Below are 16,688 nucleotides of genomic sequence, written 5' to 3'. Positions count from 1 at the left end.
AAAAGACTTTTCAATAAAAATTGAAAGTGGTGAGAGTGGACATCCTTCCTCTGTTCCTGATTTTAGGAGGAAAGCATTCAGTCTTCCATCATTAAGTATGAAGCTAGCAGTAGGGTTCTCATAGATGTGCTTTATCAGGTTAAGAAATTCCCTTTTATTTCATATTTACTGAGTGTTTTTGACATGGACGGGGGACAGATTTTGTCAAATAATGTTTCTATTTCTTTCAGATGCTAATGTAGTTATAGCCTCTACTCTACAAATTCGGTATATTCCATTAATTTTCAGATGTTAAAACAACTGTGCATATCTAGGATAAATCCCACTTGGTCATGGTGTATAATTCATTTTATATGTTGCTGGATTCAGTTTGTTAATATTTTGTCAAGGATTTTTGCCAATTTTGGATTTTTCTTGTAATATAAGTGTTTAAAGTTTTAAATTTTCCTCTAAGCACTGATTTAGCTACATTCCATGAAATTTGATATATTGTATTTTCATTTTCATTTAAGCCAAACTATTTTCTAATTTCCCTATGATTTCCTCTTTTATCTATTTTTTTAAAAGAAGTGTATTATCTTACTTGCACACATAGGACTTTTTTTTCTAGATTTCTTCCTATTCTTATTTCTAATTTAACTGGAAAAATGTATGATTTCAGATTTTAAAAATGGATTGATACTTGTCTCATTGCCTAGTATATGGTCTATAATGGACACTGTGGCATGTGTAGTTAAAAAATATGTGTACCTTGTTGTAGCTGAATGGAGTGTTCTATAGATGTCAGGTCAAGTTAGTCGTTAGTGTTGTTCAGGTCTTCTATAGCCTTATTTATTTTTTATCCCCTTGTTCTATCAGTTACAGGGGGAGGAACACTGACATTTTCAACTGTATTGTTCAACTTTTTTTTTTAATTTTTAATTAAATTCTAAAATTTTTGTTTTTGGGGGCTCTGTTATTAATTGTATGTATATTAACAATTGTTACTTCTTTCTTGATATATTGACCTCTTTATCATTATGGAAGATACTTATTTGTCTTAGGATTACTTCTCATCTTTTTTTTTTTTTTTAAAGAGAGAGAGCGAGCGTGAGCAGGGGAGGGGCAGAGGGAGAGGGAGAGAGAGAATCCCAAGCAGGCTGCACACGCAGTGCAGAGCCCGATGTGGGGTTTGATCCTCTGACCCTGAGATCATGACCTGAATAGAAATCAAGAGTTGTACACCCAACTGACTGAGCCAATCAGGCACCCCAGGATTATTTCCTATCTTAAAGTATATTTTGTCTGCTAATAATTTATTTATTCCAACTATCTTACATTTCACCTATTTGTCTTTGAATCTAAACTGTCTCCAGGAGACAGAATATAGTTGGATCTTGTCTTTTGATTGGCACGTGCAGTTCATTCACATACGGCAGAGTTATATAAATAGCTGTATAAATAGAGAGATGGACACATCATAACTTTACAGGGATTTTACTCACTTAATACTTTTTTTTTTTTAAGATTTTATTTATTTATTCGACAGAGATAGAGACAGCCAGCAAGAGAGGGAACACAAGCAGGGGGAATGGGAGAGGAAGAAACAGGCTCACAGCAGAGGAGCCTGACGTGGGGCTCGATCCCATAACGCCGGGATCACGCCCTGAGCCGAAGGCAGACGCTCAACCGCTGTGCCACCAAGGCGCCTCTACTCGCTTAATACTTTGTAACATTCTTTTCTTTCCTCTTTCCCATAGTCCGTTTGATCCATGATCTAGTTTCACCCTCCTCCCCCAAACTTGTTCATATTCTTCCTGAAGAAGAGCATACTGTTAACTTGAGTTCTTTTGGTTTTGCTCACTTTGTGATTTTTGTCGAGAGCTGTGGCTCTCTCTCTAGAGTGTCTTTGTGGTGTTTCTCTTCAGATTTGTGACCCCAGAACAATCCAGGAAGAAAAGGCAAATGTCGATGTAGTGAAAGTTTAGAGGATCGGAAACCTACCATTTGTGCTAAGGGTGGGGTTAAATTCTATGATAATTTAAAAATAAAAGTAGGGGAATTAAGGAGAAGAGAAGGTGTGAAAAGTGGGGGACAAAGTGCAGGGGGCTGCAGCTGCATCTGGGAACCAGTGGGGGACCCACTAGAGCGGCTCCGTCTGCAGGACCCGGGAAGGCAGACGTGAGCCACAGGCGAGTGAAGGTGAAGATCACGTGGCTGAGATAAGCCCCGGAGCTGCAGCAGCCGGGACACCCCGTGTGCGGGAGCTCTGGGGGCTGCGGACAGAGGCCCGCCCTCAGAGGCCGAGAACTTAAATGGCAGAGGGGCACATAAGCCCTCCCTCAGAACTAAGACCAACCCTCAGAGAGGAAAGAGAAAGAGAACCCTGAAAGGGGGGGGGGGGGCAATTCAAACGCAGAAGGGGTAAGATGAAATGTTTTCTGCTATCGGCAGCAGTGGTGGCTTAGGAACAAGTGTTCAGGTACAGAGGAAAAGAGAAAATGAAATTTCTGGATATAAAATTGTGATCATAAATTTTCAAACTTCTCTGCCGGCTCTAAATCTTTCCTGTTCTTGTCAGTGACACTGTCATCTTACCACTTACCCCTTTCTCTTTATCATCCCAACTATAAAGTCCTCTTTGACCACTCTGCTGGGATGTCGGGAGTGGGGATTGGGGAGAAGGGGGTAAAGGACTCTGAAGGCATTTTGCATATTTAACCAACAGGGATGAGGGGGAAGAAAAGTGGGGTGTTTTTTTTTTTAAATCTTTTAGAAGGCTTCCTGAGCACCACATAGTGCTTTAAAAAAACCCCACAAAAACTCAAAACTCAATGAATTAATTTAAAATGTCAATGATTTAGAAACATAAAGATTACTTTGCCCCAAATCCCCCATGTAAAGAAAATGATGTTTTGCAGAAATGAACATGGCTTATTATTGATTCCATAACATTTGGAAAGTGGCAGAAAGAGGCACTGCTTATCCAAGCACAGTAGAATCAGCATTTGCTTAGTGATCAAATGGGATGTACAGTTCTGTGCAAACAAATTATGGTAAATTAGGAGTGGGGCCACGAGGGCTTTGTACAGCTTGATTTTGGAATTTAAGACCATGCCCTCCACGTCTGCCGGTTGGTGCCTACTACAAAGGCTCCTTCTGGGTCTGAAGCTGAAGGTGTTTGTTTACATAGGGACGTTGGCTCAATCACTCAGTAACTTCTGTGGTGGTTTCTTTTACAGTATCTCTCCAGTCACAGCAACCCCACTTCCGTGAGAGCTGTCTTCTCACCCCATGGCTCTGACAAACACATCTGTACAGGAAGCTCTCCTCACTGCCACCTGCCCTTTACTCAGCGGTCTAATGACTTGGCCCAGGTTCTTGGATTAACAACGAGAAGGAGAGTCCATCTCTGGGTGCGCTGAATGACTGCAGGCAAACTCGGGACTGTGGGAGCCCATCATCGGCCAAAGGGCAATAAAACCAGCTGGTCTGTAGGGTCAGAGAGGGAGGCAGTACTGAAAGGCCAGGGAGAACTCCCTGGGACCCTGGCAGCCACTTTTTGGATCCTGGCTTATTATTTAGAAAAACAGAGTCAGCCCTATTTTTCTGCCTTTTGGTTCTAAAATTCATTCCTGAGATTCTCATAAGAAAACGTCTTCCTTTTTCTTTTTGCTTACCCTAGCTCAGCTCCAGTTATTTCCTGTTACTTAAAACCCCGGGAGTTGTACTTGGGCTTACCAAAATCCATGGGAAACAAAATAAGGGGATGGGCATAGGACAATAGGAAGACAATGGTTAAAACAGAAATGTTTTAAAATAGGGGATTTAGATATGACATAAAAAGTACAACAAAAGAAAAAATTTGATAAACTGGACTTCGTCAAGATGTAAAACTTTTATACTTCCAAGGATACCACCAAGAAAGTGAAGAAACCCCTACAGAATGGGAGAAAATATTTACAAATGGTATATTTGATGAGGGATATATATATCTAGATGATATATAAAGACCTTTTACAATTAAACAATAAAAAGACAGTAACCCAATTTAAAAATGGACGAATGAGGGGCGCCTGGATGGCTCATTTAGTTAAGGGTCTGACTTTTGATTTCAGCTCAGGTCATGATCTCAGGGTCTTGGGACTGAGCCCTGCATCAGGTTCTGGCTCCGTGTTCAGCATCGAGTCTGCTGGAGAATCTCTCTCTCTCTCTCCTTCTCCCCCCCCCACTTATGTTCTTTAAATAAAATCTTAAAAATAAAAGGACAAATGACTTGAATAGACATTTTGTCAAGGAAGATATGCAAATGGTCAATGAGCACGTGGAAAGAATTTCAACATCATCAATTATTTTGGGAAATGCAAATCAAAACTAGAAGGAGTTATCACTCCATATCCACTAGGATGAATATAATAAGAAAGATGGGTAATAACAAGGTATTGGTGAGGCTGTGGGAAAATCATACCCTCTGGCACTGATGGTAGAAATGTATAACAGTGCAGCAGCTCTAGAAAAGGTCCTAAAAATGTTAAACATGGAGTTAGCATATGACCTGGAAATTCTACTCCTGGGTATATACCCAAGAGAAAAGAAAACACATGTCCACACAAAAACCTGTGCACGGATATTTGTAACAGAATTATTCAGAATAACTAAGAACTGGAAACAACCCATATGTCTATCAACAATGACTAGATAAGGTGAGGCATATGCAGACAATGATATATCATTCATTCATAAGAAGAAATGAAGTTGGTGCATGCTACAGCATGGATGAACCTTGAAAACATTGTGCTAAGTCAAAGAAGCCTATAACAAAAGGCCATGTATCATATCATTCCATTTACAGGAAGTATTCATAGAGACATAAGGGAGATTAGTGATTTCTAGGGGCTGAAGAGGAAGGAGATGGGGAGTGACTGCTAATAAATATTGGGTTTCTTTTTAGCATGATAAAAATGTTTGGATTAAATATTGGTGATCGATACACAATTTATGAATATACTAAATAAGCATTATACCTGAAGAGGGTAAACTTTATAGAATGTGAATTATATCTCAACAAAGCTATAAAATAAAATTTAAAAAAATATGGGGAAGAAATATATTGTCCCAATCTAATCACTTAAAAAAACAAACATAATCACATTTACAGTGAAATCTAAGGCAAGTTTTAACTGGCTGTGTAAACTTGGCCAAGTTGCTTATTTCTCTAAGTCTTAATTATTTCTCCTGCCAAGTGGTGATAATGATGATATATATCCCATAAGATCATTTTGATGATTCAATGAGATAGTTCATATAAATGTTCTGGAAGACTGTTAATTACACAATATGTGCTCAATAAATGTTAGTAGTCTCCTAATTAATAACTTACAAATGTAATTGTTGCAGCTGAAGGACCCTTCCCTTCCCCATGCACCACTCCAGTTAGCCCAGACGTAACTCAGAGAAAAGATGGAGGGCAGCATGGAGAAAGGCTGGGAAGCTGCAAGAATGGCTGCAGACCAGTAGCAAAAAAATTTTCATGAGTAAGAAACAAATACGAACACTAAAAGCGCATCTTCATCAAAATCGATGGAACCCAATTAATTCAACTGAACTCCATGGAAAATTGGGAAGCAGGACTACTTCCATGTGTTGAGAAGGTGACTATAAATATTTTATTACGCTTTTATAAATCAAGGACAGTGTATACTTTTATGAACAAGGGAAAACTTTATTTTGGAATGGTGATGAGGAAGATCACTGGCGCCGAACAAAGAGGATTCCCTACTGCTCAATTGGATGAGCAGAAATCCAAATGCCTGACTAGCTTTTCTCAAGGAGAGTTTTGTTGCCCAGCGCCTTTCAAGAGGGAGGTAATGGCAATGGAATCTTTGAGACCCCTGCAGCTTCCTTCTTTGCTTGGCAACACGCAGGTAGAAACGCTTCTAAAATTCTAAAACTTTACCCCACTCCTCTTCCTTTTCTCCCAGCTTATACTTTCACCTTCCTCTGGCGACCTTAGGAATATGATGAGGTTCTTGCAGTCAGCAGTTGTCTGCTGGGAAATGGTCTGCCTTTGCTCGTGTGTCTTGGCTTTCTGCTGGCTCTCCCATGGACACTGCGGTAAACAGGGTTCTTGAGAAGTGGGGTATTACTGTGTGCACTAAGCGCCCAGTTTGTCTTTCATCTTAAAGAACTGTCATCTTTATGGTCCAGATTCTCATTTTTTTTTAACTGGACAGTGAATTCCTGAGGACAGAGGCATCTTAAAAATTACTGTTATTCACTTTTGTATCTCTAGCTCAGAGCACAGGGCCTGGCATGTGGTGGCCACTCAGTGACCATGTGGGGAGTGGATATGGAGGAAAGTGCCTTGTGCCAGTGGATTTGAAATCATATCTCCCTGCTTTTCATCAGAAAGTAGCAGAATCCCAGCCAGCATCCTTTCTCTTCTCCTGCCTCCTCCATGATGCTCTTCCTCTTACCACCAGCTGTGAATGAGCTTCCCTCACTGCTTCCTAAGACACGCCCCACATTTGGCCCTGTAAACCAGAGCACCCCCAGATTCCCTTTAGGAGATACTCCCTCTCCCTGTTGCCGGGACTGATGGTGTCAAGGGCTCTCACCAAGTGCCTCTGCAGGCATTGCCTCCACCCAAGGGAGCTCCCCACTGGGGTCAGTTCATGGCCAGTGACTATTCAGTGTGGCAGTTCCAGGGTCTAGACCCACCTGAGGCCACTCAGAAGAGCCATTTTAGCTCCAGGGTTCTCTGTGGGATTGACAGAGGGTGTGTGTGTGTGTGTGTCTGTAGCATAGCCTGTATTTTCCTCCTCCCTACTCTTCACGGTGTTTTCCCCCAAGAGCATACTTCAACAAACTCCCCTGTGCACACATTTCTGTTTCTCCAAGGAGCCAGTCCCGACAGCGAGACCCCGGCTGGGACCGCCTGCAGCCCTGGTTCAGCACAGTCAGTGCCGAGTCCATGTTGATCACGTGCTGGACTCGTCTGGCACTCCCGTTTCTTCTTACCATGAGGACAGGTCAACAACTCCAGGCAGAGTTAGCCAGAAGTTGTGAACTGGGCAAATGCGTGCTGAACCATCATCCAGCCTAGCCAGCAGCAGACTCCCTGGGGCCGTGGAGTATTTGCGTAGGAAACCACATGAACACGCATGGCTAATGGGGAGGGCCACAAATTCCTCCACACTGCCCGTGAAAAGGAGGGAACTCTGTCCCCTAACGCTGAGCCTGAGTGGAGGAATCAGGACCCCCCTGAGCAAGAGAAGATGGCAGGAATGACGCTGTCTGAGGTCAAAGGCTGTCTTATTTCTACTGTGCGATGCTGCCCACTGTCCTTCTGAAAGCGGTAAGAGTTTCAGGCTCTTGTAAGGGTTGTCCATCCAAGAGAAAAAAGAATTCCAATTACCACTGAGGTGGAAGGCTTCTACAACTAATTCAAACTAGCAACTGTATAGAGTACTTATGTGCAGTTGTGTGAACGAACGCTCAGGCTCAAAGGTTTTCTATGTTGGTGAGGTTACGGGCACCCGACTTGGAATTCATAGCTATTGATGTCATTAAATAGGGGATTTATTACCCAAGCAAAGCATTTGGCCCCACTGTTATGTCCACCTGAGAAATATACAAAACGCTTACCTACCTAGACAGGTATGGCCATTGGAGTATCTGGCGATGGGCTGGTCGTCGGAGGCTGGAGAGGCCAACGTGTGAAGGGGCAGGAGTAAGAAGAGAGTTGTCGCCAGAAGGATATTCCAGAGGGAATTCATCTCAGACCCGTGCACCAGGAGAGGCCAGCCTGGCTACAGAGGCTGCCCACTGAAGGGCGTTGAAGCCGGGGCCACAGAAGCTCTGGGTGTAGCTCCCCTTCTCTTCCGTTCTCTCTCTGACCCACACACACACTCCCCACACTTTCACATATACACACTTTTCATGAGTGTGAAGGGACTAGATAAATAAACACAGACCCACTCGTTCCTCCTGCAGAACCCCGAGAGAGAGCCAGAGGCCTGTGCCTGGAAAGAGCTGCGAGGAGTCCCTGGTGGGCAGGTTTTCTGAGTTAAAACCTGCAGCAAAAAGACAAGCCCAGGTGGCAGCCGCGGCAACAACGTGCCCTTCTGTGCTCGCCAGCTGAAGTCAGTCAGGAGCACGGGGAGCCTCAACGCTTGCTGGAATCGTCCCGTGCGGTAGTTAGGAGGCCCTTCCCCTTTCACTCTTGCAAAATGAAACCAAACTAAAACTGAAGAAAAAAAAAAAAAAACCCACAAACACGCACCCTTTAGTAATGTGACCAGCAGCTTCTACGCATTATAGAAATTATAATTTGCTCTATTCAGAAGTTATCTAGTTTTCCTCTAAATAATTTTGAATAGTGAGATCGAGCTCCTTATTCTGTTGCTAAAGGATATTCTGGTCAAATAGTTATTTTCCTCTGGAGAAGTTGGATTATTCCTCCTAGGGTCAAGTCTTCTCACGGCCTTCAGGCTGGTGTGCAGGAAACAAGCAATACAGACAGTAATGGGCAGTCAGCTCGGCTGGATTTTAAATCTAATGAGAAAGGGATGTGCTGGAATTAACCTCTTCATATTTACTTGGCTGTGTAGGATGCCTCTCTTGTCTCCAGAATTTCAAAACATGTTTATATCTCCACCTGTAGATGATTTGTTCACTTTTAAGAGACTGATTTTCTGTTTTGAAGATGAGAACCAAATACTGTTTTTCTGGTGGGGAGGGGGAAACTGAACCAGATCATAGAGAAAAGACATATCATCTAAGTGCTTTGTTCTGAAACAGGATACAGCAGAGTCATATGCCATTCTCAGACAAGATAAGGGGATTGGGCCAAAGTACCACAATCTAGATAAGCCTGGAAGATCCTGCAGTTTTTACTCTCCTTGTTTAGGCTCTGAGGAAAGCTTATTATAAAATTCATGAAATATTATGAAAGCTATCAGACTTGGTAGAGAGCTCTCCTCCTCCTCCTCCTGCTTTTACTTAAGGAATAGCATTTAAAATAGCAGGCAGAATTTTGGAGTTGTATTCTTTCCAGGATGCAGGAAATACCACGTTTTTTGAAGATTTCTTTGTAGGCATTAGTTTAATAAATGCCAATTTGTCAACTCTCTGAATCTGCAGTAGAGACATCACGTGACAGAGTGTCTCCCTGCTTATGTCCTGGGACAGGTTGGACCAACAGATGCCATGGATAACCTTGGTCACCATGGCCTATGACTTCCTTGGAGGCTGGTCCTCAAGCTCCCTGACCCTGTGACCAAGGAAAGCTCTGGAGGTCACCAGGACCACCACATGGGGAAGGGCCTAGAGAAGTTCCAGAGACTTCCTGGAGAGCTCTCTAGGAATGAGTAAGAGCCCATACTGCAAAGACAAAAAAGACCCATGTTCAAATATCACACCTATTGCTTACTTCTGAGTAATATATTATAGCAGTCATATAACCTTTAAATGCTTCAGTTTCCTCATTTATATTGGGATAACAATAATATTTGTCCTCCAGGGTTGCTGGACGGACTAAAAAAGATGATGTAATTGAACTATAAAGCCATATACTTGGCAAGAAGAGAGTGCTTAGTAAATCAAAGCTTTGGTTATTACTCCAGCAGGAGCGTGATGAAATCTGCTCCCCAGGCCAGCCTTGGAGAGAACGATAAGACACCCGCGCTAGTTGCAGGCCAAGGTGTGGGGAAATGGCCTGGATTGGAGGAGGCAGCTTCCACTGAATGCCTTCTGTGTGCCGGGCAGCACTCCAGGAATGCACAGTCTCGTTTGCTAACCCATGGGTTGGGAAGGAATCTTCAGGCAGGTTCCGGAAGAGCACTTGGCACAGGCTCTGGGCCTCCTGAGGTTCTTTTGGTCTAGATTTATAGCTGTAAGCAGGCCTCTCAGGGTGAGAGGAGTTTCTCAGTGTAACACTGAATGCAAGTTTTAAGGCTTGGTCAATGTGTATGTGACACAGGCAGTTCTGCCTACAACCCTACCTCCCCCCCACCTCCAAAAGAACAGTAAGCCCTGAGGCAACCTGGGGTGCTCAGGCTTCCGGGCTGGCCAAACTGGGAATTCCTGGCTTAACTGTGCAGCACCGACCAAGTCCCTTACCATTTCCAGGGGGGACATTCCTCAGCTATGCAGGTGTGTCATAGTTATATAGGGACACGTGATAGGTTTTCCAGAGTGCTTTTCATGCTTGAAGATCAAGTTCTTACTGGGCAGGGTCAAAAGAGGAACGCAGAACTCAGGAAGCAATTTTTGCTAACTAATGCTGAAGTAAGCACATGTGCCTGCACTCCCCCAAAACCCTGTCACCAGGTGGGGGCTCCTCGAGGCATCCCTCAGACTGGCAGCTCTCATTTCCCTCAGCAGGGCTGCCTTTGTCCGTTCAGTATTGAGCGCACAAGACCTAGGATCTCTGCACAACTCGCTGAAGGGCCCTGGATCTGCCCGTGGTTTACAATAACTAGCTGGACCCTGGACGAAGTCTCTAGAGGACTACTGTTGTCAGATGCTCCAATCTGGATTTTCTCCACATCTGCTTTGGGGAATAAGATTTCTTCCTTGCAGCATTCTATAATTTTACTTGGGGAGTTTCAAACCACAGTCCCTGTAGCAGAAGGCTGAGGCTTTATAATTCCCAAGTGCTACACCTGTGGTTCTGGTTTGTTCTGTCTGAATATGCTTCCTGATTATTTTTTGACCTGCATTGGCCTCAACCATCTCATTCACAGCAAGTCCCTTAAATCAGGAAAAAAAAAAAAAAAAGACCTAGATGGCAGGAGATACTGTAAAAGCCGGTGCTGTCACAAAAGCATATCTTCCCTTTGACTTTCTCCTCTTCCTGACACCAAGGGTCCCTCTCTTTGCTTCTGGCTTCCCAGGATTCTCTGCGGTGGTGCTCGGTTCAGACCCACCAACCCCAGACGCTTTGCTGATCCTCTCCTCCCCGGTCAGAGCTGATTTATTCTAGCTTTAGCCAATCCTCTTTCTGTTCTGTGCCAGCAAAATAGTAAATTTATCCACAACAAGGCTGCACATCTGCTAATTAAAAGAGTTATGAATTTAGGAGGGGGGACCTACCTTTTCATCGTGGCTTCACCACTTCCTAGCTGTGTGCCTTTGGGCAACAGATCCACCTCTCTGGGATTAGTTGATGTCACTGGAAATGGGTCATATGATGCCAATATTATAGAAAAATTCCGAATATTAAAGAGACAATGAGAGTGAAAAAACCCAACAGTAAATGTTAGATAAATTTAAAGCTAACAATCAATTAACATTATCCTTCTCAAGTAATATTGGAATTTTAATGTGCTTTGCTTTGTACATTTTCTGAGGACATTGAAAGGGATTTCCGTTTTAGTAATGCATGTAAGTAGATGCAAAGTCAGAGCTCAGAAAGCCGCAGAGGGGTGCCCAGCCACAGGTCCTATCCCTGGTCGGTGGGCCGGAAGGGGGTGGGGGACACTTGTGATGTCATGTGAGTAGTAAACATACAGTGGGCAGTGGGCGAGAGTGTGGAGACCAGGAACGCCTCTCCCAGAGGTATGCTGGCAGCTACCACCAGGAAGAGCCGTGCACCAGGAAATAAGCCCATGATCCTCTAGCGATGGGTGGCCCCGCAGTGGTGCAAAGCAACCTAGACACACAACAGGATGTGTGCCCCAACACTCCCCACAAACCCCACCCACTCATTCACACACTTCCAGGTGTTGAGATTTTGAGAGATATGTACCTGGCCGGGGTATGCCATTTAAAACCACAGCCTACTAAGGAGGGTGCATTCTCTTACGTATCACTTCTTTTGTGTGCTGGGAACCCAATAAAAGTTTGGTAGAAAGAGCTGTGGTGAGTGAACTGCTTTTCATAAGCAAGGCAGAAGAATTTGGGTAGGAGCAGAGAAATGAGAGTGAAGGGAGAAGCAGGACAGATGAGACACTAGGATCTTTCTGGCTGGAAAACCAAGAGAGAAGTGCTGGGAAGTGGGGTGGCAAAAGACTGAGCTAATAGAAAGGTCTGATGTAGATTTGGAAGTTGTTTGCTGTGTCATGTGTGAAATGATACTTTGCCCAGATCCTGAATGGATTTTCATGGAAACCAATGGGAACAACTTTCCTGTTTGGATCAGAGCAAGGCAGAGCTAAGAAGGCACAAGCAGAAAAGGAGGTGCAGAGGCAGAAGGACCAAGAGAATACAAGCTCAGGATTTCACAGGTATCTTGATGGAGAGCTTTGGACTCTCATGTGCTATAGATTGGGGGAGGGGGTATAGTCTTCAATCACTTTGACATACATCTCCGAAGTGTGGAGTTAAGTTTGAATGCACAGGGAACAACATCAAATAAACATTATCAACATAAGCTTGAAGCTCATCCATTCATTCTTTCATTCATTTTTAGATAAAAGAAGACAGAGGTTAGGCAGTTCAGGGGGAGTCTGGCAGTCCCATGATGTCTTCAGGGACCTAAGCTCCTCATTTTCTGTCTCACTATCCTAGAACTGATTTTCATCCTCAAGGTCAGCAAAAGTCTAAAATGGTTGCTAGTGCTCCAGCTATTGTGTCTACATTCCAGGCTAAGAGTAGAAGAAAGCAGAAGGCTAGTGGAACTCACACCTTCCCTTATAAAGGCGTTTCTTCCCAAACCTCCCCCAACACTTTTGCTTCCATCTCACATAAGCAAAAGCCACACCTGGCTACAAGGGATGCTGGGATATAGAGTCATATGAGCACTCCTAACTGCAAGGGAAGCTGGAGCAGGTGACCTTTATTCTGGTGGAAACGGGCTCAGCTAAAAACCAGCGTTCTAAAAAGAAGGAGAAATTGCACTGGAGGCCCTTGCCCACGGTGTATATTACACATAAATGCATATAAACATTTTTCTTTCTGAATTGAATATGTTTGGTTAGGTTGTGTGAGTGTTTGGAAGATAAAATGAGCAGGCATTCTGGCCTGTCCTATTCTTCTCAGTGGGGTTTTCTTGGAATGCTGGGCAGACTGATGCTCCCCAAAGGCCCTTCCCCCTCCAACTCTTGTCCTAGAGAGCTCATGGAAAAATAAGCTGGCAAAAATCCTTATGAAAATCACAGCTGAGGCTGAGACGAGATGGGCCAACCTATGGTCGAGGGACCATCACGAGTAAGACAGGCTCCTGCTGTACTAGGAAGTTCACCACTACATGAAAAAAAACAAAACCAAATTCATGGATTAAATCTCTTCTGGAAATACTTTCTTAAAGGGACCCTAAGGAAAATGCAGTAAGGTGCAAATGAAATGTAAATAATAAATGTAAATAAAATGCTAAAAGCAGCTTCAAGCTTCATGTGCAGGACGCCGCACTGGCAGAAGGCCCTTAGATTACGTGGTCGACCAGAGGGCTCATGGTCAAATGTTCTGGGAGACTAAGTGGCTAAACAAATGGCAATCCTCCAACTTGCCTCAGCCTGAGGGGACACTGACTATTTCGTGGCGTGGGCCCCAGATGTGCACAGCAAATTCAGACCAGCCTGTGTCTTACAGGCTTCTTTGGAGCTCCTGCATCAAGACTGACGGTCTCTCGCTGACTCGCTACGTCATCGCATCAGGAGTCAGTGAAAGAGCGAGGGGGGATTGTTCACCAGTGCCTGGCACAGAGCGGAGCATCAAGCGTGGTCTCCAAACTCCTGCCAGTGTTTCCACTGGGAGGGTGGTGGGAGGAAGGGGGTGGGGATCAACACAGATTTGGGGAAATAAATAAGCAGAATAAATATACCCCTGAATAACCTTATGTTAAAATAATATGGGCCTTCAGAAAAAAAGAAAGATAATAGCTCAATTAAATATAAAAGTAGAGTTAAAGAAAAGTACTCATCTTAGTCAAAACACAATAGATCATGTTATCCTGTTGCTTTCAACGGCTCAAAACTCCCCAGGGCCACCAAATGGAAGGCTGAATTCCTCAGAAGGTTGTTAGAGCTGCTCGTCATCTGGAGACTGTTATCTCCCCAGCCAAGTTTCTAGACACTTTGCTATGTGGTCTATGTTCTGGTGACACCAAATTACCAGTGATGGCCCCAGACATTCCCAGCTGTTTAAGCCCCGGTGCCTTTGCATGAGCTTTCACTCTGCCTGGAATGTTCTCTCTTTATCTTCCAGGACAACAACTCCTTTTTCTTCAAGGCCACCTCTTCTCAGATGCCTTCCCTGTCCCTTGCCAAGCACAAGTGTTCTCTCCACCCTCAGTGCTCCCAGGACAGTATGGACAAGCCTCCCCTAGCCCTCGCTTCTGTGGCATGGCCACCAGGGTAGGCATCTGACTCCCCCACCAGCTGGTGGTTCCTAGAGGGGAGGTTACTTAGCACTGTCTCCACAGAACATGCACCTGACTCATGGCAGGTACTCAACCAATGTTCATGGGGGGAAAAAGGAGTGAGCAAAAAGAGAAACTATGTCAGCTATTATAGCAGAACAATGGAGCCAATGAGGATATTTTTTTTAAAAAAATGTTCTCAGGAGCATTATGTGAAAGGAAGAAATATTAGAGACAGGCAGTATATTTGGGGTTCAGAACTAAACTGTAGTGCAAATGCTTCCGAGTCTGATCAGGGAAGGGCTGAGCCTCCAAGTAGAATTTGAGCGGCAGTCCTAAGACTGGGTAGAGAGAAAACAAGAAGTGAGAGAGTCATGCTGTCAGGGGGTAAAATCTAGAGTCATGCAATTTCCTCCTGGTTTTTCACAGTTTTTGTAATAAAGTGGTAACGCTGATTTCCTGGGCCTGAGGCAGCGAAGGGGAGCAGGGAAGGGAAGCACAGGAGGGAAGGGTGTTGTCTTGCTAAGTGCTAGAATGAGCTGCTCTGAGGAGCCATGAGGAAGGGTTCAGCGCCCCACACTTACCTTCCAGGGAAGGAAGACAGAGGGGCCTTTGTCTCCTCACCTGCCGTAGCAGGTCCTCTTGCCTCTTGGAGATGCTCGAACCGCCTTTACAAATTACTTCTTGCCATGATCTGGGGTGGGAGCAGGATGGCCGACTTAAATGCAGATCACAGAGGAGCAAAGTGAGGTGAGGCAGTGGGCCCGGGTACCCTGCCACACGGACTGACACCTCGAGGTCAGTCTGAATTGACCCGCAGTTTTCTCCTCCTCCCACATCCTAAATAATGCTTTTAAAAGTCACTCTCTCATCTACTTTTTTTTTTTTTTTTTTTGGAGAGTTTTAGTGTATGTGTGTATGTCCATGTGTGCATCTGTCTGTTGGATTGAAGATGGTCCCAAATTCTTCGACACTCCTGCTATTGAGAGATGGGGTCCATTTGCCCTCCTCCTGAATCTGGGTGGCTCATGACTGCTGACCAATGCAGTCTGGAAGGAATGTTTCTGGGCTAGAGCCAGACTTTCAGAGGACTGGAAGCCTCTGCTTTGGTTTCTGGGAGCTCTGAGCTTCTATGTAAGAAATCTGATTGTTCTGCTACAGAGACCATGTGCAGACCCTGAGACCACGTGGAGAGGGAGAAGTCTCCTTCTGACTCAGCCTTCCAGTGTCACTCCAAAGGCACCAGACATGGGAGTGAGACCACCTTTGACCTTCAAATAAGAGCAAAGTCATCTTGGACCCTCCAGACTAGCCCAGCTGCCAGCTCAATGCCAACAAAGCTCCACCAACCCCCCCCCCCAGTTGATATTACTTGAAGCAGAAAAATCTACCAGTGGAATCCTGCCAGGAAAAGAGAGAATAAAATAGTTGTTTTAAGCCCCTACATTTGGGGTCATTTGTTATGTAACAATAGATAATCAGAACAGTGTGTGAGGTTGGAGATTAGGTATGGTTGGCCAGTCTGCATCACCCAGGTGTTAAGGGTTTGGGCATATCCGCCCCATTTCTTTGGGGCTGTGCTTTTCAGAACTCTTAAGGTCCTTCATTTGAGATCAAACCAATGCAAAAGCACTGGACTTTTCTAGTAATCAGAGGTGGTTGCTGCATGTCTCAAAGGGACAGTAACCCAGACTCAGAAGATGAAAGGACCATGTGAGACTTGCAAGGGCAAATATATTCAAATTGAGAGCAAAGGTCACCTTTTTTGGCTCACACCTTTTAAGTGTCCTGAGAATACTTTTGTTCCTTGTTTAGGTATATCGGTTTTTATTGCAATGAAGGTAAGGAGAGGAGAGTGAGGTGAAGGAAGAGAGGTTATCTGCCTGGGGCTTGTTAATATGTTGCAACTAGAGCAAGGACTTAGGTCGTAGAATCCTTTGTTAACATTTGCTACCTTTGAACTGGGTTGAGATAATACATTCCGGCCCCCAAACACCAGGAGGTTGATACAAATCTCAGAGCCAGCAAACAAGGAGGAACTTTGCCCTGATTCCATTCTCCCCAGAACTCAAGGGAGGCTGTTTCTCCTGAATCAGGTTAGGAGCAGGTAACACGCACAGAACATTCCTGAAACTGAGGCCCAGAGAGGTCAAGATGACTTTTCTGGAGTCAAAGCCCAGAATGGAAATGCCAATACTGATTTTGAATCCAGAATCTGTTCTGCTTCTTCCTTCCACATCCTTTCAAAGACTTGTTTCTTCTATTCTGCTTTCAGGGGCCATTACTTTTATTTTATTTTATTTTATTTTATTTTATTTTATTTTATTTTATTTTATTTTATTTTATTTTATTATCTATTTATTTAAAAGATTTATTTATTTATTTGAGAGAGTGAGAGACAACACAC

At 44.1% G+C, this 16,688-nt stretch overlaps 1 protein-coding gene across 3 annotated transcripts in view; it reads right to left on the bottom strand.

The window, feature by feature from the left end:
• Window positions 1-8,198, bottom strand: part of AOAH (acyloxyacyl hydrolase) — a 176,864-nt gene extending 168,666 nt beyond the window's left edge. Inside the window, exon 1 of one of the 3 annotated variants that reach the window (XM_040644102.1) lies at window positions 7,631-8,198. In XM_040644102.1, the coding sequence (XP_040500036.1) occupies window positions 7,631-7,757 (127 nt within the window). In that variant the 5' untranslated portion in view covers window positions 7,758-8,198. Of the gene's footprint in view, window positions 1-7,626 lie in introns of all 3 variants that reach the window. The other 2 variants (XM_008686500.2, XM_008686501.2) reach the window with 2 other exon arrangements.
• Window positions 8,199-16,688: the final 8,490 nt, after the last annotated feature.

Source organism: Ursus maritimus, unplaced genomic scaffold, assembly GCF_017311325.1.
Source record: "Ursus maritimus isolate PB19 unplaced genomic scaffold, ASM1731132v1 scaffold_3, whole genome shotgun sequence".
Lineage (NCBI taxonomy): Eukaryota > Metazoa > Chordata > Mammalia > Carnivora > Ursidae > Ursus > Ursus maritimus.
The sequence above is the reverse complement of the archived record's forward strand: the minus strand, read 5'-3'. Positions and strand labels throughout refer to the sequence as shown.